The sequence below is a fragment of the Carcharodon carcharias genome, chromosome 19 (genome assembly GCF_017639515.1).
Source record: "Carcharodon carcharias isolate sCarCar2 chromosome 19, sCarCar2.pri, whole genome shotgun sequence".
Taxonomy (NCBI): domain Eukaryota; kingdom Metazoa; phylum Chordata; class Chondrichthyes; order Lamniformes; family Lamnidae; genus Carcharodon; species Carcharodon carcharias.
The window spans coordinates 84,206,796-84,228,202 of record NC_054485.1 but is presented as its reverse complement, the minus strand read 5'-3'; the positions used below and the strand labels follow the sequence as shown (position 1 = coordinate 84,228,202).

At 48.6% G+C, this 21,407-nt stretch overlaps 1 protein-coding gene across 2 annotated transcripts in view; it reads right to left on the bottom strand.

Annotated features, from left to right (window-relative positions):
- LOC121291565 (retinoic acid receptor RXR-beta-A-like) overlaps positions 1-21,407 on the bottom strand; it is a 93,974-nt gene that overhangs the window by 56,015 nt on the left and 16,552 nt on the right. For both annotated transcript variants that reach the window (XM_041212932.1, XM_041212931.1), the window contains exons 2-5: positions 15,666-15,892; positions 8,206-8,362; positions 4,661-4,840; positions 2,731-2,894 (exon numbers count right to left, since the gene is read on the bottom strand). In XM_041212932.1, the coding sequence (XP_041068866.1) occupies positions 2,731-2,894; positions 4,661-4,840; positions 8,206-8,362; positions 15,666-15,892 (728 nt within the window). The remainder of the gene's footprint in view (positions 1-2,730; positions 2,895-4,660; positions 4,841-8,205; positions 8,363-15,665; positions 15,893-21,407) is intronic.

Here is a 21,407-nt window from a genome sequence, read left to right as displayed (position 1 = left end):
AGGAGAGCACACAAGCCCCTTTGTCTCTATTCAGTCATTTCCTCAAAAGCTTCAATTAATTTAGTCCAGCAGACCGAAAACCCCCTCCCCTCGATTACCCCGAGGGGCTTTCCCAGTGTAATCACGCTTTTCTGAATGTAACCTGCATCTTTCTCACTGATGGGTTTAATCCCGTGTCATGGGTGCCAGAGCCTGGAGTCTCTGATGACTGTGTGTTGGTTCTTTGGGCGCGATTCTCCCACTATCAGGGTAAGTGGCACAAACGATCGCAGCATCCAGCGCAGTTCAAGTTTCTCTCTGCGCAAGTTTTAAAAACATTGTGCCATCCACAAAACTGGACATGTACCCACGCCCCTCCCACCACCCACCCCGCTCCTGTCCCACACACCCCCCACCAACCCCCCAACCCCAAAGGTTGAATTAATCGCAATTTGGGAGGTTCTACAAATTTTCCTCAAGGGCGCCCCAAGAATCAAGCTGAACCTTTTGGGTGCAAAGCCACAAATATGATTTGAAAGATTTTGATTTTTTTTTTAAATTTACTAAGGAACTAACCTAACCAGAAAACAACTTCATATCTACATATTTTTTTTAAAAGTGACTTTCACTCATTTAAAATCAGGTTTCGCAGAGGCGGTTATTGACACTGATTAACAATGCGTCCACATGCTCTATTAAAAGCAAAAGACCAGTGACAATACCCTATAAAGTGTACCACCATTCTGGCTAATGCAGGATGGATGATTTCAGACACTGGTCTAAATGCCCTGGCCAGACTTGCAGCAAAACACACAGCTACAGTCAACAACGATAGGAGATAGGAGGGTGAGAATGAATCCTGCACCAAAATCAGCTTCAACTCAAAAGGCAAGCTTCACTTTCAACAGTTCTTTGTAGCCATAAATTGGCTGCTCTCCATGGGATTGAATCCTGTGAGACCAAGGGGAGACAGTGGAGTAGTGGTGATGTCATTGGGCTAGTAAACCAAAGGCCCAGGCTAATGCTCTGGGGACAGAGGTTCAATTCCCACCATGGCAACTGGTGGTGGAACTTAAATTCAATTAATAAAATCTGGAATTGGAAGCTAGTCTCAGTAACAGTGATCATGACAGCTACCATCAATAAAATCAATGGAAATCTGCCATCCTTACCTGGTCTGGCCTACATGTGACCCACTGTAATGTGGTTGACTCTTAACTGTCACCTTCCAAAGCCGCAATTCCTGCCATCTAGAAGGACAAGGGCAGCAGATACTTGGGAATACCACCACCTGGAAGTTCCCCTCCAAGCCACTCACCACCCTGACTTGGAAATATATCGTCGTTCCTTCACTGTTGCTGGGTCAAAAGCCTGGAACCCCCTCCCTAACGGCACTGTGCTAAAGGACAGGAACCCGTGCGGTCATCACCCTCAGCAAGGTTAGTGCATCTCAGGTAGAGTGAAGACATTTGCGGGAGTCTCTTTAAATTTGCCCTAGAGAGAGTAGGCATAAGATGGCATGGGATTTTCTACACCCCATTACCACGAGGTTCGGAGACAGGTTTGTGAGAAAGTCATCATCTGCATGTCCCTCCAAGACCTGCTGGACGATGGGCACAGCACCAGGCTCCTGCACTTCTCACTGTAGCGTACCACTGTCCCACCAATACTCCATGGGTGAAGGGTCCAGAGGGCAACTGATGCCAAGGGAACTACATGCCACTAGCCAAGCCGGGGTGGGGAATAAACGAAATGTACTTTGGCCTTCGCATGCATCAACAAACATGCCCAGGCTATACCATCCCTGTAGCTGGTACAGGCCTGCGTGCCCCTTTAACACTCTCCAGTCCAAGAAAGAAGCTATCTGAACTGTACTACCACCTGTTTCGCACTATGTCCCCACGGACCAAGCAGTGAGTTTATATGGATCAGGTAAGAGTCTGAGTCTGAGGTACGTGAGTGGGAGCACAGCACAGAGGACAAACCATGGATAAAATTAGCACCAGCCCAGGGTGCACACCATGGGTGCAATTGGCATGAGCCAAGGGGTCACACTGTGGGTACAATTAGCACCAGCCCAGGGGACACACTGCGGGTACAATTAGCACCAGTCCAGGGGACACACTGCGCGTACAATTAGCACCGGCCCAGGGAACACACTGTGGGTATAATTAGCACCGGCCCAGGGAACACACTGTAGGTACAATTAGCACCAGCCCTGGGGACACACTGCGGGTACAATTAGCACCAGCCCAGGGGGCACACTGTGGGTACAATTAGCAAAGGCCCAGGGGACACACTGCGGGTATAATTGGCACCGGCCCTGGGGACACAGCATGGGTACAATTAGCACCAGCCCAGGGAGCACACTGTGGATACAATTAGCACCAGCCCTGGGGCACAGCATGGGTACAGTTAGCACCAGCCCAGGGACACACTGCGGATACAATTAGCACCAGCCCAGGGGATACACTGTGGGTACAATTAGCACCAGCCCAGGGGACACACAGTGGGTACAATTAGCACCAGCCCAGGGGACACACTGTGGGTACAATTAGCACCAGCCAAGGAACACACTGTAGGTACAATTAGCACCAGCCCTGGGGACACAGCATGGGTACAATTAGCACTAGCCCAGGGGGCACACTGTGGATACAATTAGCACCAGCCCAGGGGACACACCGTGGGTACAATTAACACCAGCTAAGGCCTCCGCCACCACATCGCCACCCCACATCAAGCCACTCTTACCGAGGCCACCTCACTCCCCGCCCCATCGGCCTGCAACTCCAGTTTCTGCTCCACTGCCACCTCGGCTTCCAGAATTTTCTCCACCGGCATTTCATCGTTGGCCCCGCTGGTGGATTCCACCTCTTCGCCCCTTTCTCGGCTCCTCTGTCTCTCCTCCTGGACGGCTGGGGAAAGGAGCACAGCTATCGAATCGGACAGCAACATACAGCAAATGAGTTAGGCCAAGGTGTACAGAATGGGGCAATGGGGATGGGGGTGGTTTCAGAGAGAGGAACCGGGGGGAGTTTCGGACAGAGGGGGTGAGCACGGAGGGAGAACACAGGGAGGGGATCCGGAGGGAGAAGAGCAGGGATCGCAGGGAGGAGAGGGGGTGCCGGGAGAAGAGGGGGTGCTGGGGTGTTGAATCGGAGGGAGGAGGGATCGGAGGGAGGGGGGAATCGGAGGGAGAGCACAGGGTGGAGGAAGTGGATGTCCTAGCATTGGTCAGAGAGAAGAACAGGATGAGTTTGTTGGACATGGACAGGCAGCTTGTCAACTCGCTGTGCTCACTCATGAACAAGCACCAGCTAAATCATGGACGAGCGGCCTCCCCGCCTGTGGAACTAATGGCTAAAACAGGGAGTTAGCGCCTGAACGAGAACGGGTCAAAATAAATTTTCACATCCACGTATCTTTATATCAAATCAAAAAGCATGCACAAGCTAACCTGTTCAGAATTTACTTTAAAATGGAGGTTAAATACGAAAGTGGATGACGCCAAAAGAGGAATACACAGAGAGACAGGAATTGCTGCAGTGCCTCCGAGGGTGAGAAGCATAGCGGCAGCTCAGGGGAGGGAGCTCTCTACAGCATCGTCCCGGATACATCTGCGGGCCAGTGTCCGAACATCTCAACGCAGGCTAACAAACACGCACCTTCGAATTAGGAGCAGGAGTGGACCCACTTCACCCCTCGAGCCTGTTCTACCATTCGCTCAGATCACGGCTGAACTGACTGTGAACCTGCCGATACCCTTTGGCTCCCTTGTCAATCAAGAATCTACCTACCCTCGCCTTAAAAATATTCAATGACCCCGCCTCCACTGCTCTCTGGGCAAGAGAGTTCCACAGGCTCAAAACCCTCTTAGAAAAAAAAAGTCTTCTCCACTCCATCTTAAATGGGAGGTCACTCATTTTCAAACCGTCCCCTCTAAGTCCGAGTCTCTCCCACCAATGGCACATGCCCTCTCAGCATCCACCGAGTTAAGCCCCCTCAGGATCTTATATCTTTGAACAGTAATGCAGTGTGCAAGGCTTTGTCCAGTGCCAAGACTGAAGCGCCAGAAGCCCGTTTTTGCCTGTGTCAGGAGGTCATGGGTTCAAGTCCCACTCCAGGGGTTTGAGTATACAATCCAGGCTGTGTGCCCAGTGCAGTACTGAGGGAAGGTGGTAACTACCGGAGACACTGTCTTTCTGCCAAAACCGAGGTCTCTCGGGTGGGTGTAAGAGAGCCCTTGACTATTTCGAGGAAGAGCAGGAGAGATGTTCTTCCCCAAGTCCTGCGTCAATATGTACCAATCCTCAGGCAGCAGCTACTGTGCAGTGCCCTGGATCAGGAAAAAAGTGGAGCCAGTGGGAGGAGGCATAGTGGTGGTGGCGGGAAGTGGCCTGGGCCAAATGTCTGAAACCACTGAACATGGCACAAGCGAGGGCGCCAGGAGACTCTGATGGACCCCCCCCCGTCCAAGCAGCCCACCGATGGCAAAGAGAGACACAAGTGGGCAACCTGAAAGATTGGCGTCTTGAGGGAAAGGTCAGGGGTCGAGAGGTGAGTTGGGGGGGGTGGGTGGGGGAGAGATCAGGGCAGGTTACAAAGCAATTACACGTTCCCCTCAACCCACCACCCCCATTCCCCCATCAACCTCCTCTCTCTCTCTAGAATCTGAACCTACCTTCACGCTTCATACCCGAGGCCAGACACTTCTGGTAGCGGCAGTACTGGCACCGGTTACGCTGCCGTTTGTCGATAATACAGTCCTTGCTGTCTCGGCAGGTGTAGGTGAGGTCCTTGCGCACTGTCCGCTTGAAGAAGCCCTTGCAGCCCTCGCAGCTGTACACACCATAGTGTTTGCCTGCATGCGACAGATACATCAGAAGTCAGGTTCTGGGCCACTCTGGGTGTAAGGGCGCACCCCACCCACCACTCCCGAGCCCCTTAAGTCGAGGAGCTGCTCCCCAGCATCTGAATGATGACCTAACTCAGGGTGTCTTAACAAACCCCTTGTGAACTGAACTGGACATTGAACTTTAGCTCATTCAATCTCTTCGAGGACAGACCAGTGCGAAGAGCCCAAACGCAAACTATTATTGATTTGGGTGCCAAGGGCTGATTCAGGACTCAGTTATAATTGGATTCGCCCATTCGTTCTGTACAACTCGCATTTTACCTTAATGTGAAAACGAGAACAAGCAAGTGAAGCTTCCCCAAATCAGCGGGATAGCTTGCCTGACTCAAAGTCTAACTGCTGCCCTGCAATCTAACCACCTCAGACCTTTAATGGGATACGGAAGTTACACAAGGGTTACTTAAGAAACAGGAAGAGTGGGCCTAAAGACTGCTCCGCCATTCAATAAGACCAATGTTGATCTGATTTTGGCCTCAACTCCACTTACCTGCCTGCCCCCATAGCTCTCGGCTCCCTTGTCAATCAAAAAAATCCACGTAACTCAGCCTTGGATATATTCAATGCTGCAGCCTCCACTGCTCACCGGGAAAGAGGATTCCAAACACCAATAACCTTCAGAGAAGAAATTCCTCGTCACCTCCGTCTTCAGTGGGATTCTCCTTATTTTTAAGCTGTGGCCCCTACTTCTAGGTTTCCCCACGAGGGGAAGCATCCTCTCAGCATTTCCCCGGTGTGCCTTGGAGGGGAGCTCGCAGGTAGTGATGTTCCCATGCATCAGCGAACATCCCCATTTCTGAACTTATGATGGAGGGAAGGTCATTGATGAATCAACTGAAGGTGGTTGGGCCTAGGGCGCTACCCTGAGGAGCTGCTGCAGTAGTGTCCTGGAGCTGAAATGAGTGACCTCCAACAACCACAACCATCCTCCTTTGTGCTAGGTATGACTCCAACCAGCGAAGAGCTTCCCCACCACCCCCCACCCCCCAGCCCCCAATTCACATTGGCTCCAGCTTTGCTCAGGTTCCTTGATACCACACCTGGTCAAAGGCTGTCTTGGTGTCAAGGGCTGTCAGTCTAACCTTGCCTCTTGAGCCCAGCTCTTTTGTCCATGTTTGGATCAAGGAATAGACAATACTTTAAAATAGCTTACAATACAATATTTTAAAATATTTGAATAGACAATACTTTAAAGTACAGCATTCAAAACAGCTCCCCCATAAAAATCCATTAATTGAAAAATCTCAAAGCCCGATCACTAATGAACTAACAGGGATTCAAACTGGTTTCACAAACTATTACACGACAAGCATTTGCACAACAAATCAAATGTGTGTATGGGGAAAGCCATGGCGCGCAACACACAACACTTCATTTTAACACTGCCGAAGTATTCCTTGCCAATTCTCCTCCCCTTCAACTGAAGGATCCCTCCACTCTTTGGGTGCAGGTGAACTCTGGAACCTCAAGTGACCAGACTTCACGCCAGGCCCGTGGATGATTAGAAAGCTCTTCAAATGCAGAGGGCATCACCAATGAAATCTGAAGGTCGCCAGTACTGCCTGGGAGTTGCTAGAAAGCCAAGAGGAGGCAGGAGCCCAGACTGAGTGACCTTCAACATGGAACAAAGGCCCAAGGGGCTAACTGTGGTATCTGACCACCACGTTTGCAATTAATTCAGCACAGACCATAATTAAAAGTACCTTCCTGCAGGCTAGGTGGTGCCATTCACCAGAGTACTCAAATCAGTGTAGATATAAATCATCTGAATCCCTTAATTAAATTTCAGCCTTTAACTTGCTCTCAAAAATCCATTATCCTATAGATAAACCATCTGAACTACTCAGTTAGATTCTAGTCTGTAACTGCCCCGTCACAATCCATTATTCTGTGCATAATCGGCTTGTTGGGCTAGGCGTATGATTTATTGTTTCAGGGTTTTCGTTGAGTGAATACATGTATAAACATACAAATTAAGAGAAGTAGACCACTCAGCCTCTCAAGCCTGCTCCGCCATTCAATAAGATCATGGCTGATCTGACTGTGACCTCCTGCCTACTCCCGATAACCTTTCACCCCCTTGTTCATCAAGAATCTATCTAGCTCTGCCTTAAAAATATTCAAAGGCTCTGCTTCCACCGCCTTTTGAGGAAGGGAGTTCCAAAGGCTCTCAGCCCTCTGAGAGAAACATTTCTCCTAATCTTGGTCTTAAATGGGCAACCCCTTATTTTTAACCAGTGACAACGCGAGGGGTCCCTGGTTCAAATGCCAGGCGAGCCGCTTTGTGTTGCTTCCTCTAGTTCAAGTCACAGATTTTAGGGAGTCGGTGGCGCAGTGGTAATGTCACTGGACTAATAATCCAGATGCCCAGGTAAATCCTCTGGGGCCATGGTAGAATGGCCAGCTGGTGGAATTTAAACTCAATTAATAAAAAGTCTGGAATTGAAAGCTATTCTCAGTAATGGTGACCATGACATTCTCATAAAAACCCATCTGGTTCACTAATGCCCTTCAGGGAAGGAAATCTGCCGTCCTTACCCACACGTGACTCCAGACCCACAACAATATGGTTGACTCTCAACTGCCCACTGAAATGTCCCAGTAATTCACTCAGTTCAAGGGCAATTAGGGATGGGCAGCAAATACTGGCCTTGCCAGCGACACCCACATCCCGTGAAAGAATAAAATAAAGCTCCCGTCAATTAACTAATTTGCTGATATCAATTTCAGTAAAATCCCGCTGTTCACAGGGGTTACACTATCGCAAATGGCCAAATTGCAGACGATGAACGTGCTTCTCAATGGGAGTCTATTCGATAGGTTCCAGCAGTGCGAGGGCAGCATTGGTTTGTGCAGTTACTGAACAGCAAATTGTGGTACAGTACCTGTAAAGGGCAGAACATTTCAAAATTGAGCAGAGCCATTACTGCAGCTCTGGACCACGAGATTGGGGAATTTCCAGGTTAGTCTCTCTGTTCGGGCTGCACATCACTTGCAACCATTCCAGGCACTGCTCCTCACCCCTATAGAATAGGTGCCTCAAAAAAAAAAAGAATGAAATGTCCATGGCCAGGGCTAATGGAAGGAATCCACTTCCAGAGGCTTTGACGCCATGTCCCCATTAAAACTTGTGAGAGGTCTCTGCTCCATCATGACTGCTTTCTCCTCAGGGAAAGAGGAGAGATGAGAAAGGAAATATGATGGGCGACGCAGTGTACAAAGGTTTTGGTGAACACACGAAGAAGGAAGTTGCGAAAGGTGGGAGCTTCACGGTATCCTATTTAATCTACCTGAATTTCCTTACGCGCTTTTACCTGAAGACCTGTCTCCGCAAATGGCACACACACGTCTCAACGACGATGTGGCAGAGCCGCCTGGGTAGGTGAGAGCTTGGTTCATCCCCAGCGACATGTGGACGTCATCGGAGCTGCTGACTGCATGCAAACCCGACATGTTCACTGTGGAGTTGATCTGAAAGCAAAAGAAATAAATGCCAGCGTTACTCTCTTGTGTGAAGAGAATGGTGCAAAACTCAGCGGGAGTCTGTACGTTTGATGATTCCTATCAGCGGCGGAGGAGAAGGAGGTTTGGCTGATATGAATGACAGGCAGTATTCTGGAAATCACACGAAGGGACTGGTGAGGACAAGCCCTCCCCCAAGTACGGGTAACAGGCTGGCTTTGATACGGCGGACAGCTTGGCAAGCTTGTGCATGTTGTTACAGATAGACAGTGGAATTCCCTGAAGGATAGGTTTCCAAGCGGAACGTGGAATCCTGGACTCCCACCAGTCTTCCGCCCACTTGCCTGAGGTACACTAGATACCAGCAGGTTAATTCTCTTGCTTTCTAACATTCACTTTTTCCCTAAAATGATGGAATTGTCTGTCAGCTGTGGCTCGGGTGGTCAAAACACTGCGAGTCCTGTGTTAATGTTGGGTTAGCTGTATTGTTAAGATTAAGAATAAATAGGTTTAATGCATGGATTGATTAAGTACCTGGAACACGTGTAAAAGGGGACTTTGTTACAGTGCCCCATCAGAGGCCGACACCTCTCTTAATTGTTCATTTATTTTACTAATTATTGCTTTTTTTCTCAAAAGAGCGAATAAAAGGGGAATGCTGGGACACTGGGGTAGTTGGTAGTTTTTTAAATTCATTTAAGGGATGCGGGCATTGCTGGCTAGGCCAGCATTTATTGCCCATCCCTAATTGCCCTTGAGAAGGTGATGGTGAGCTGCCTTCTTAAACCGCTGCAGTCCCTGTGGTGTAGGTACACCCACTGTGCTGTTAGGGAGGGAGTTTCAGGATTTTGACCCAGCGACAGTGAAGGAACAGCGATCTATTTCCAAGTCAGGATGGTGTGTGGCTTGGAGGGGAACTTCCAGGTGGTGGTGTTCCCATGTATCTGCTGCCCTTGTCTTTCTACATGGTAGACGTTGTGGGTTTGGAAGGTGCTGCCTAAGGAGACTTGCAATTCCTGTAATATATCTTGTAGATGGTACACACTGCTGCCACTGAGCGCCGGTGGTGGAGAGAGTGAATGTTTGTTGATGGGGTGCCAATCAAGCGGGCCGCTTTGTCCTGGACAGTGTCGAGCTTCTTAAGTGTTGTGGGAGCTGCACTCATCCAGCCAAGTGGAGTGTATTCCATCACATTCCTGACTTGTTCCTTGTACATAGTGGACAGGCTTTAGGGAGTCAGGTGGTAAGTTACTCGCTGCAGAATTCCTAGCCTCTGACTTGCTCTGGTGGCCACAGTATTTATATGGCTAGTTCAGTTCAGTTTCTGGTCAATCATAACCCCTAGGATGTTGATAGTGGGGGATTCAGTGATGGTAATGCCATTGAACAACAAGGGGCAATGACTGGATTCTCCCTTGTTGGAGGTGGTCATTGCCTGGCACTTGTGTGGCATGAATGTTACTTGTCAGCCCAAGCCTGTATATTGTCCAAGTCTTGCTGCATTTGGAAATGGACTGCTTCAGTATCTGAGGAGTCACAAATGATGCTGAACATTGTGCAATCATCAGCAAACATCCTCACTTCTGACTTTATGATGGGAGGAAGATTGTTGATGAAGCAGCTGGAGCTGGCTGGGCCGAGGACACTACCCTGAGGAGGCAGAGACATGCAATGTTCTGCATTCTGTGAATAAACCTACCAGCAGGAATAGGGTTTGTATCTAGATTCATACTTCACCATCTGGCTTGGGATCCATTTAAGGTCCTGCAGCAGGACTTAAAGCATAAAAATCTACGTTGATGGACTGCTCAACTGGTGGAGGGACTGTCTTAATTGAGGCCCTCATAAAGGGTCCACAATATTTCAAAGAAGAGCAAATCTTGGTCAGTATTTATCCCTCTAACCAATATTACCTAGGCGGGTTATCTGGGATCTTGCCATGCCAAATTGGCTGCCCCATTTCCAATATTAAATTGGCAGCAACATCCAAAGAAGAAAGCTCCACCTGCAGAAAAGTATTGCAGGATGCTGGTGAGGCTGTGGAAGGTGCTGTATGGCTGCAAACTTGTTTGCTGTTCTTATTCACCTGACCTAACTTCTGTCCTTCACCTGACTCTCCTTCTAACTCCGTGGCCCTTAATACCCTGACCCCCAGTTCTGCGCTACAGCCTGGAGTTATGTTGTGACGCAGGCTGGACTCATATAGAACATGTCTCCTATTGGTAAGATCACCCCTCCAAATTGGAAGGAAGACTAGAGGAATAGGCCAAGTGTTTGCAAGAAATTGAGTACAGATGGGTTTGGGTTGCAAATTTGCTCCTTGGCTCATGGCTTCTGCTGTACTGATTACCTGTGTGTGTTGGGTCTCATAGTAAATCAATAAATTATAGAAACTTTAAAAAATCCCCTCCCTCAAGAACTGCTCAGCCACTGGAAATAGCCCCACAACCCTGTTCAATCCTTCCAACCTGCTATCAACTGAGGCCGTTGGGAAGGCTTGGAATAGCACCTTATCCAATTAGTCCAACCAAACTTGGGGCCAAGAAAGGCTATTTGGCCCCTCGAGTCCGTTCCGCCATCATTTAATGTGATCATGGCTGATCTGTGATCTAACAGCATCTGTGATATGGGGAGATGGTGATGTGGTGGTAACGTCTGTCACTGGACTAGTAATCCAGAGGCCCAGGCTAATGCTCTGGGGAACAAAAAAAAAATGCTGGAAAAACTCAGCAGGTCTGACAGCATCTGTGGAGAGAAAGGCAGAGTTGACATGTGGGCATGAGAGCAGGGTGGCGTGTTGAAATGGCAAATGACAGGGAGGTCTGGGTCATGCTTGCAGACAATCTGAAGGTGTTCTGCAAAGCAGTCACCCAGTCTGCATTTGCTCTCTCCAATGTAGAGGAAACCGCATTGGGAGCAGCAAATGCAGTAGACCAAATTGAGGGAAGTGCAAGTGAAGTGCTGCCTCATATGAAAGGAGTGTTTGGACCCCTGGACGGTGAGGCGGGGGAGTGAGGGGGAAGTAAAGGGGCAGGGGTTGCACCTTCTGCGGTTGCATGTGAAGGTGCTGTGGGAGGGGGTTGAGGTGTAGGGGGTGATGGAGGAGTGGACCAGGGTGTCCCAGAGGGAACGGTCCCTACGGAATGCTGACAGGGGGTTGAAGGAAAGGTGTGTTTGGTGGTAGCAGCATGCTGGAGTTGGCGGAAATAATGGAGAATGATCCTTTGAACATGGAGACTGGTGGGGTGATAAGTGAGGACAAAGGGGACCCTATCATGGTTCTGGGAGGGAGAGGAAGGTGTGAAGGCAGAGGTGTGGGAGATGGGTTAACCAATGTGGTTGGGAAACCTCGGTTAAGGAAGGAGGAGGACGTGTCAGAGGAACTGTTTTTGAAAGTGGCATCATCAGAACAGATGCGACAGAGGCAAAGGAATTGAGAGAATGGGATGGAGTCCTTACAGAAAGCAGGGTGTGAGGAGCTGTAGTCGAGGTAGCTGTGGGAGACGGTGGGCTTGTAATGAATATTGGTGGACAGTCTATCACCAGAAATTGAGACAGAGAGGTCAAGGAAGAGAAGGGGAGTGTCATTGATGGACCATGTGAAAGTGATGGAGGAGTGGAAATTGGAAGCAAAATTAATAACTTTTTCCAGGTCCAGACAAGAGCATGAAGCGGCACCGAAACAGTCATCGATGTACTGGAGAAAGAGTTGTGGGAGGGGGCCTGAGTAGGATTGGAACAAAGAATGTTCCACGTGCCTCATAAAGAGACAGGCATAGCTGGGGCCCATGTGTGTACCCATAGCCACACCTTTTATTTGGAGGAAGTGAAATGGGTTTAAGGAGAAATTGTTCAGTGAGAAAACAAGTTCAGTCAGGCAGAGGAGAGCGGTGGTGGATGGGGATTGTTCAGGCCTCTGTTCAAGTAAGAAGCGGAGAGCCCTCAGACCATTCTGGTGGGGGATGGAGGAGTGGGATTGGACTTCGATGGTGAAGAGGAGGCGGTTGGGGCCAAGGAACTGGAAATTGTTGATATGATGTAGGGCATCAGAGGAATCACGGATATGATAGGAAGAGATTGGACAGGGGGAGAGAGAACGGAGTCAAGGTAGGAAGAAATGAGTTCCGTGGGGCAGGAACAGGCTGACAGGATCGGTCTACCGGGACAGTCCTATTTGTGGTTTTGAGGAGGAGGTAGAAGCGGACTGTCCAGGTTTGGGAGACTATGAGGTTGGAAACTGCGGAGGGAAGATCTCCAGAGGAGATGAGGTCAGTGACAGTCTTGGAAACAATGGCTTGATGTTCGGTGGTGGAGTCATGGTCCAGGGAGAGGTAGGAGGAAATGTCTGCGTGTTGGCGTTCAGCCTCTGCGAGGTAGAGGTCAGTACACCAGACAACAACAGCACCACCCTTGTCAGCATGTTTGATAACAAAGTCAGAGTTGGACCTGAGAAAACAGAGTGCGGCAAGTTCAGGAGATAGGTGAGAGGAGCAGAGAAATTAAGACGGCCGATGTCACGCTGACGGTTCTCAATGAAAAGATCAAGGGCAGGTAAGGAAGGTAAGGAGGGGCCCAGGAGGAAGGAGAATACTGGAGAAATACTTGAAATGCTCTGGGGTCATGGGTTCAAATCCCACCACGGCAGCTAGTGGAATTTAAATTCAATTAATAAATCTGGAATTGAAAAGCTAGTCTCAGTAATGGTGGCCAAGACAACTATCATCGACTGTTGTAAAAATGCATCTGGTTCACTCGGGAAGGAAATCTGCCTTCTCTACATGGTCTGGCCTACTTGTGACTCCAGGCCCACAGCAATGTGGTTGACTCTTAAATGCCCCCTGAAATGGCCTCACAAGCCACTCAATTCAAGGGTGATTAGGAAGGGCAACAAATGCCAGCCTTGAAACATCCCATGAATGAATAATAATGAAAGAAAAACGCTATCCAGAGCCTTTGCTCCATTTCCCTTAATGCCTTTGGTTAGCGGTAATCTCAGATTTAAGATTAACAATTGAAAGGGCAGTGGTGCTTTAAACATCATCACCCTCTTCCTCCCCATCCTGACTTGGAACTGGCCCACGTGCTTCAGCTGTTTCTGTTTGCAGAAGAGAGTTCCAAACTTCTACCGCCCTTTGTGTAGAAATGTTTGCTAATTTTCACTCCTGCAAGGCCTGGCTGTAATCTTTAGGCTACATCCTAGTCCTAAATTCCTCAACCAAGGGAAATAGATTCTCCCTATTTATTCTTTCATGGGATGTGGGCATCTCTGGCAAGGCCAGCAAATGTTGCCCATCCCCAATTGGGCCCTTGAACTGAGTGGCTTGCGAAGCAATTTCAGAGGGCAGTTCACAGAATTGTTACAGTGTAGAAGGAGGCCATTCAGCCCATCATGTCTGCACCAGCTCTCTGAGCGTTTTAACTTGGCACCAATCTCCTGCCTTTTTCCAGTAACCCAGCACTTTGTTTCTATTTAAATAATCATCCAATTCCCTCTTGAATGCCTCAATTGAACCTGTCTCCCCACAATTCCAGACAGTGCATTCCAGACCCAAACTATTCGCTGTGTGAAAAAGTTTCTCCTGACCTCACATTTGCTTCTTTGGTAAAACACTTTAAAATTGTGCCCTCTGGTTCTCGAGCAGGAACAGTTTCTCCCTACCTACTCTGTCTAGATCCCTCGTGATTTTGAAAACTTCTATCAAGTCTCCTCTTAGCCTTCTCCTTTCCAAGGAAAACAGTCCCAACCTCTCCAATCTCTCTTCATAACTGAAGCATTTCGCCCCTGGAACCATTCTCGTAAACCTCTTCTGCATTCACTCCAATGAATTCACATCCTTCCTATAGTGTGGCACCCAGAACTGTACACAATGCTCCAGCTTGAGGAGTTAAGAGTCAACCGCATTGTTGTGGGTCTGGAGTCACGTGTAGGCCAGACTGGGTAAGGATGGCAGATTTCCTTCCCTGAAGGACATTAGTGAACCAGATGGGTTTTAATGACAGATTGATGAAAGTTGTCATGGTCACTATTACCGAGACTGGCTTTAAATTGCACCAGCTGCTCTGGCAGGATTTGAACCCTGATCCCTCGAGCATTAGGCTGGACCGCTGGGTTATTAGTCCAGTGACATTACCACTACAGCACCATATTCCGTGTCAGTTCTTGCTATATCTGAAAAGGATACCGAGTAGGTTTACCAGGACTGCTGGGAAAGGGTGATCAGCTGGCTCGCTTTTCTCGCAAAAGGGAAAGACCATAATAAGACCATAAGACACTGGAGCAGAAGTTAGGCCATTCGGCCCATCGAGTCTGCTCCGCCATTCAATCATGGCTGATAAGTTTCTCAACCCCATTCTCCCGCCTTCTGTCCGTAACCTTTGATCCCCGTACCAATCAAGAACCTATCTATCTCAGTCTTAAATACACTCTCGGTCTTAAAGGTTGAGGGATGACCTGCCAGAGGTTAAAATTACGCAAGGTTTTGACAGCATGGACACGAAAAGAGTTTGCTGTGCCAAACCGGCTGCCCCATTTCCTACTGTACAGAAGTTAAAAGAGAACTCCACTGGACGAAAAGGCCATTGGTGAGCCTGTGTAAGGCGCTGTACGACTGCAATTGCTTTTTCCCTCTTGTGGGGAGAGAACATGACTAGAGGCCATCAATATAAGATGCTCACCAAGAGATCCAATAGGGAGTTCAGAAGGAACTTCTTTACCCAAAGAGTGGTGACAGCGCAGAACTTGCTACCACAGGGAGTTGAAGACAATATTATAGATGGACTTAAGGGGATGCAAGTTAAGAATACGAGGGAGGAGGGAATAGAGGGTCATGCTTATAGTGAGATGAGGTTGGGGGTGCAACATAAACATCAGCATGTGCTGGATGAGCCAAATGACTTGCTTCTGTGCCAAATATCCTACGTAATCCTACAGTCATGAAAATTTTGATCAAAACCCTCCCTAATCTTGCAAATAGGAGTACAATCCCACTGCTGAAAAAAAGAGACATGCTGTCAAAGCTTTTCGTCCTGCACTCATTAGGGCAGCTCGCGAGAATATCAATTGTGAAGCAAACAACAATTTATACTGTATGAGAAGAGAGTGTCGATTGGTTGGCAAGTGGACTCTGATTGGTATAGGTGTTGCCATGGAGAATGCACCAGGGAACAGTCAATATTCAAGTTCTGCACTGCCAAATGAAGATACAAACACAATACTAGTTTGTCCAACTCTCCTCATAATTTAAAAACCTACACAATCTGCAGAAATAGATGGCTAGTGATAAGGGGGCAGGGGGAGCCAATGTCTACTTACCAGTGGGCTGCTAACTGGACCATAGCCTAGGGAAGGGGTTGAAGGGAGAGCAGGCGAACCCAAGGAAGAGCTGATGACGGAGAAATGTGAGCCAATACTGCTGACAGATGAGTTCACAGAAGACGAGACTCCTGAACCGATGGCGGAAGAATGCAGAGGCGGAGAGCTGCTCATCGTCCGTCGCTGTTGTGGAGAATTCACAGAAGAGCTGTCAGGGCTCCCACAATCTACAAAGCAAGAAAACGGCAGCAACATTTATCGCAGAGGAAGCAATGCAAGAACACCTCACCCTTTCATAATTGCACCCAACAAGCAGTCTGTTACAAACATACAACACACAGTCTATCACACCGTCTTTTACGTGCACACACACATGCACAGACAGGCACGTGTGCACACATGCGCTGACAGACACAGAGGCGCACACAGAGACACACACACATAAACACACACACACAGAGGTGCGCACAAACACAAACAGGCGCGCATACAGAGAGGCGCACACACACACACAGAGGCGCAGACACACACACACACACACACACAGAGGCGCAGACACGCACACAAACAGATGCACGCGCGCGCGCACACAGAAGTGCGTGCGCACATGCACACACACAGAGGCGCGTGCACACGCACACACACAGGCGCGCGCACACGCACACACACAGAGGCGCGCGCACACGCACACACACAGAGGCGTGCGCACACGCACACACACACACACACATACACAGAGGCACACACACACACACACACACACACAGAGGCGCACACACACACACACAGAAGCGTGCATACACACACACAGAGGCGCGAACACACACACAGAGGCGCGCACACACACACACAGAGGCGCGCACACACACATACACACACACACACACACACACACACACACACACACACACAGAGGCGCGCACACACACACACAGAGGCGCACACACACACACAGAGGCGCACACACACACACACAGAGGCGCACACACACAAACACAGAGGCGCACACACACACACAGAGGCGCACACACACACACACACACAGAGGCGCACACACACACACAGAGGCGCACACACACACACAGAGGCGCACACACACACACACACACAGAGGCGCACACACACACACACAGAGGCGCACACACACACACACGCACACACACACACACACACACACAGAGGCGCACACACACACACACGCGCACACACACACGCGCACACACACACAGAGGGGCGCGCACACACACACACAGAGGCGCGCACACACACACACAGAGGCGCGCACACACACACACTGAGACGCGCACACACACAGAGGCGCGCGCACACACACACACAGAGGCGCGCACACACACACACACAAACACGGAGGTGTGCACACACACACAGACAAACTGTGCTCATTTGTGCGTGTGTGTGTAAATAAAGCAGGACATAAATCACAGCTGTAAATGCTGGACAATCACCCGTCAGAGGAACAGCCGTCTGAGAATCGAATCTACATATCACCCAAAGTGCTGGCACTACAACTGCAGGCAACACGAGTGTGGAAACTTCCCTCTATCTCTCAACTGTTAACTACTCGGGGCCACGTGGTTGTTTTTACAGGGGAAGTGATTTGACTCACCACATTACTGATTGTACAGTGATATGGTTGCACACTAACCAGGGCCTCTGCACTCCACGGCCCACATATTCCTTGGACTGTTACCACTACCTTGAGACATTCAGCAAATTAACATCCTGTGCAGAATTACATCTACAAGCTCACACTTTTGGGAAATTCTGAACCCAATTAAACACCCACATAAACAAATACGTCAGGGAACAGTGTAGAACTTTTCTCTGTATCTAACCTCGTGCTATACCTGCCCTGGGTGTGTCTGAAAGGACATTACAGAGGGAACTTTACTCTGTATCTAACGTGTGCTGTATCTGCCCTGGGAGTGTTTGATGGGACAGTGTAGAGGGAGCTTTATTCTGTATCTAACCCCATGCTGTACCTGCCCCGGGAGGGTTTGATAGGGACAGTATAGAGGGAGCTTTATTCTGTATCTAATCCTGTGCTATACATGCCCTGGGAATGTTTGATGGGACAGTGTAGAGGGAGCTTTACTCTGTATCTAACCCTGTACTGTACCTGCCCTGGGAGTGTTTGATGGGCTCAGTGTAGAGGGAGATTTAATCTGTATCTAACGTGTGCTGTACCGGCTCTGGGAGCATATCATGGGGACAATGTAGAGGGAGCTTTACTCTGTATCTAATCCCGTGCTGTACCTGTCCTGGGAGTGTTTGATGGGGCAGTGTAGAGGGAGCTTTACTCTGTATCTAACCCCATGCTGTCCCTGTCCTGGGAGTGTTTGATGGTACAGTGTAGAGGAAGCTTAACTCTGTATCTAACTCCGTGCTGTACCTGTTCTGGGAGTGTTTGATGGAGACAGTCTAGAGGTAGCTTTACTCTATAACTAACCCCATGCTATACCTGTCCTGGAAGTGTTTGATGGGACAGTGTAGAGGGAGCTTTACTCCATATCTAACCACGTGCTGTACCTGTCCTGGAAGTATTTGATGGGACAGTGTAGAGGAAGCTTTACTCTATATCTAACCCGTGCTGAACCTGCCCTGGGAGTGTTTGATGGGCTCAGTGTAGAGGGAGATTTAATCTGTATCTAACGTGTGCTGTACCGGCTCTGGGAGCAGTTCATGGGGCAGTGTAGAGGGAGCTTTACTCTGTATCTAACCCCGTGCTGTACCTGTCCTGGGAGTGTTTGATGGGGACAGTGTAGAGGGAGCTTTACTCTGTGTCTAACCCGGTGCTACACCTGTTCTGGGAGTGTTTGAAGGAGACAGTGTAAAGGCAGCTTTACTCTGTATCTAACCCCGTGCTGTACCTGCCCTGGGAGTGTTTGATGGGGACAGTGTAGAGGGTGCATTACCTTGTATCCAACCCCGTACTGTACCTGCCCTGGGAGTGCTCTATATCGGATCAAAGTGCTCTTGGCAATAATTGCTGTGCAAAGACCAGTCAAGGGAGCTTCACTCTGTATCTCAGCCGTGTTATATCGGATCAAAGTGCTCTTGGTAATAATTGCTGTGCAAAGACCAGTCAGAGATATTGGGCAGAATTGTACGGCCCTGTCGCGGTGGGGGCAAGGCCAGGAAATATGGCGAACCGTTCAAAAGTTCATTGACTTCCGCAGCACCAGAAAATGCAGTCGGTGGGAGGGGCTGTAATATTCCACTCATTGTCTCTTGAGCATCAACACCTGCTAAACAATAAGCAGAAGCTTTTGAAATGAGGGCTCCATCAAGGAATAGAAGAGCAGATAGGTAGGCAACTTTCAGAGAAGTGTTAAAATAATAGGGTAGTAATAATGGGGGATTTCAACTTCCCCAACATTAACTGGGCTAGAGACAGTGTGATAGGTTTAGAGGGAGCAGAATTCCTAAAATGCATCCAGGAGAGCCTTTTAAGCCAGTACATAGAAGGCCCTACAAGAGAAGGGTGCGGTCCTGGACTTAATTTTAGGCAATGAAACCGGGCAAGTGGTAGAGGTATCAATGGGGGAGCATTTTGTAGATGGTGATCATAACGCCATTAGATTCAAGGTTGTTATGGAAAAGGATAAGGAAGGGCCAGAAATCAAAGTGCTAAATTGGGGGAAGGCCGATTTTAATAAGGTCAGATATGATTTGGCCAGAGTGGACCTGGAGCAGCTACTTTTAGGTAAATCTGCGTCAGAGCAGTAGGTCTCGTTCAAGAAAGAAATAGAGAGAGTACAGGGCTAACATATTCCAGTAAAGATAAAGGGTGGGACCAACAAATCCAGGGAACCCTGGATGTTGAGGGATATAAAGGATTGGATAAAGAGAAAAAGGGAGGCTTACGGCAGATACCGAGGGCTCAAAACAGAGGAAGCCCTAGAGGAGTGTAGAATGTGTAGAGGGGAACTTAAAAAGGAAATTAGGAGGGCAAAAAGGGGGCATGAAAAAACATTGACAGGTAAAATAAAGGAAAATTCAAAGATATTTTACAAGTACATTAAGAGTAAGAGGATAACTAGGGAAAGAGTAGGGCCCATTAAGGACCATAGTGGTAATTTGTGTGTGGAGCCGGAAGACATAGATAGGGTTCTAAATGAATACTTTGTGTTGGTGTTCACAAGTGAGAGGGATGACGTGAGTATGGAAATCAGGCAGAAGGGCTGTGATGTAATTAAAGAAGTTAGCACAGAAAGGGAGGAGGTTCTAAGTGGTCAGGCAGGCTTAAAAGTAGATAAATCTCCAGGCCTGGATGAAATGTATCCCAGGCTGTTGAAAGAGGCAGGGAGAAGATAGCAGGGACGCTGGTAATAATTTTCAATGCCTCTCTGGTCACAGGAGAGGTGCCAGAGGACTGGAGGACAGCCAATGTGGTACCGTTATCCAAGAAGGGAGGAAGGGATAAATCAGGGAACTACAGGCCAGTCAGTCTAACAGTCTCAGTGGTGGGGAAACTATTGGAATTCTGAGGGACAGAATTAATCTACACTTGGAGAGGCAGGGATTAATCAAAGACAATCATCATAGTTTTGTTAAGGGGAGGTCATGTCTAACCAATTTGATTGAATTTTTTGAAGAGATGACCAGGTGTGTAGATGAGGGTAATGCATTTGACGTCGTGTACTTGGACTTCGGCAAGGCTTTTGATAAGGTCCCACATGGAAAACTGATAACAAAGGTAAGAGCCCATGACCCTAGGCAATTTGGCAAATTGGATCCAGAATTGGCTAAGTGGCAGAAGCAGATGGTCGAAGGGTATTTTTGTGACTGGATGCCTGTGTCCAGTGGGTTCCACAGGAATCGGTGTTGGGTCCCTTGCTGTTTGAGGTATATATAAACGATTTAGACTTGAATGTAGGAGGGTTGATCAGTAAGTTCGTGGATGACACAAAAATTGGTGGGGTGGTGAAGAGTGAGGAGGATAGCCTTAGATTACAGGAGGATATAGACAGGCTGGTCAGATGGGCTGATCAGTGGCAAATGGAATTTAATCCGGAAAAGTGTGAGGTAATGCACTTTGGCAGGACAAACAAGGTACAGGAATACACGATGAATGGTAGGACCCTGGGAAGTACCGAGGATCACAGGGACCTTGGTGTGTATGTCCACTGGTCCCTTAAGGTAAAGGTGGTTAAGAAGGCATATGGGATACTTGCCTTTATTAGCCGAGGCATAGAATATGAGAGCAGGGAGGTTATGCTGGAACTGTATAAAACACTGGTTAGGCCACAGCTAGAGTATTGCATGCAGCTCTGGAATCTGCATTATAGGAAGGATGTGATTGCACTAGAGAGTGCAGAAGAGATTTACCAGAATGTTGCCTGGGCTGGAGAATTTTGGATATGAGGAGAGATTGGATAGGCTGGGGTTATTTTCCCTGGAGCAGAGGAGATTGAGGGGGGACATGATTGAGGCGTATAAAATTATGAAGGGCATAGTTAGGGTAGACAGGAAGGAACTTTTCCCCTTGGTGGAGGGATCAATAACCAGGGGCATAGACTTAAGGTAAGGGGCAGGAGGTTTAGAGGGGATGTGAGGAAGAATTTTTTTCACCCAGAGGGCAGTGGGAATCTGGAACTCACTGCCTGAAAGGGTGGTTGAGGCAGAAACCCTCAGAACGTTTAAGAAGTATTTGGATGGGCATTTGCGATGCCAAGGCATACAAGGCTATGGGCCTAGTGTTGGAAAACAGGATTAGAG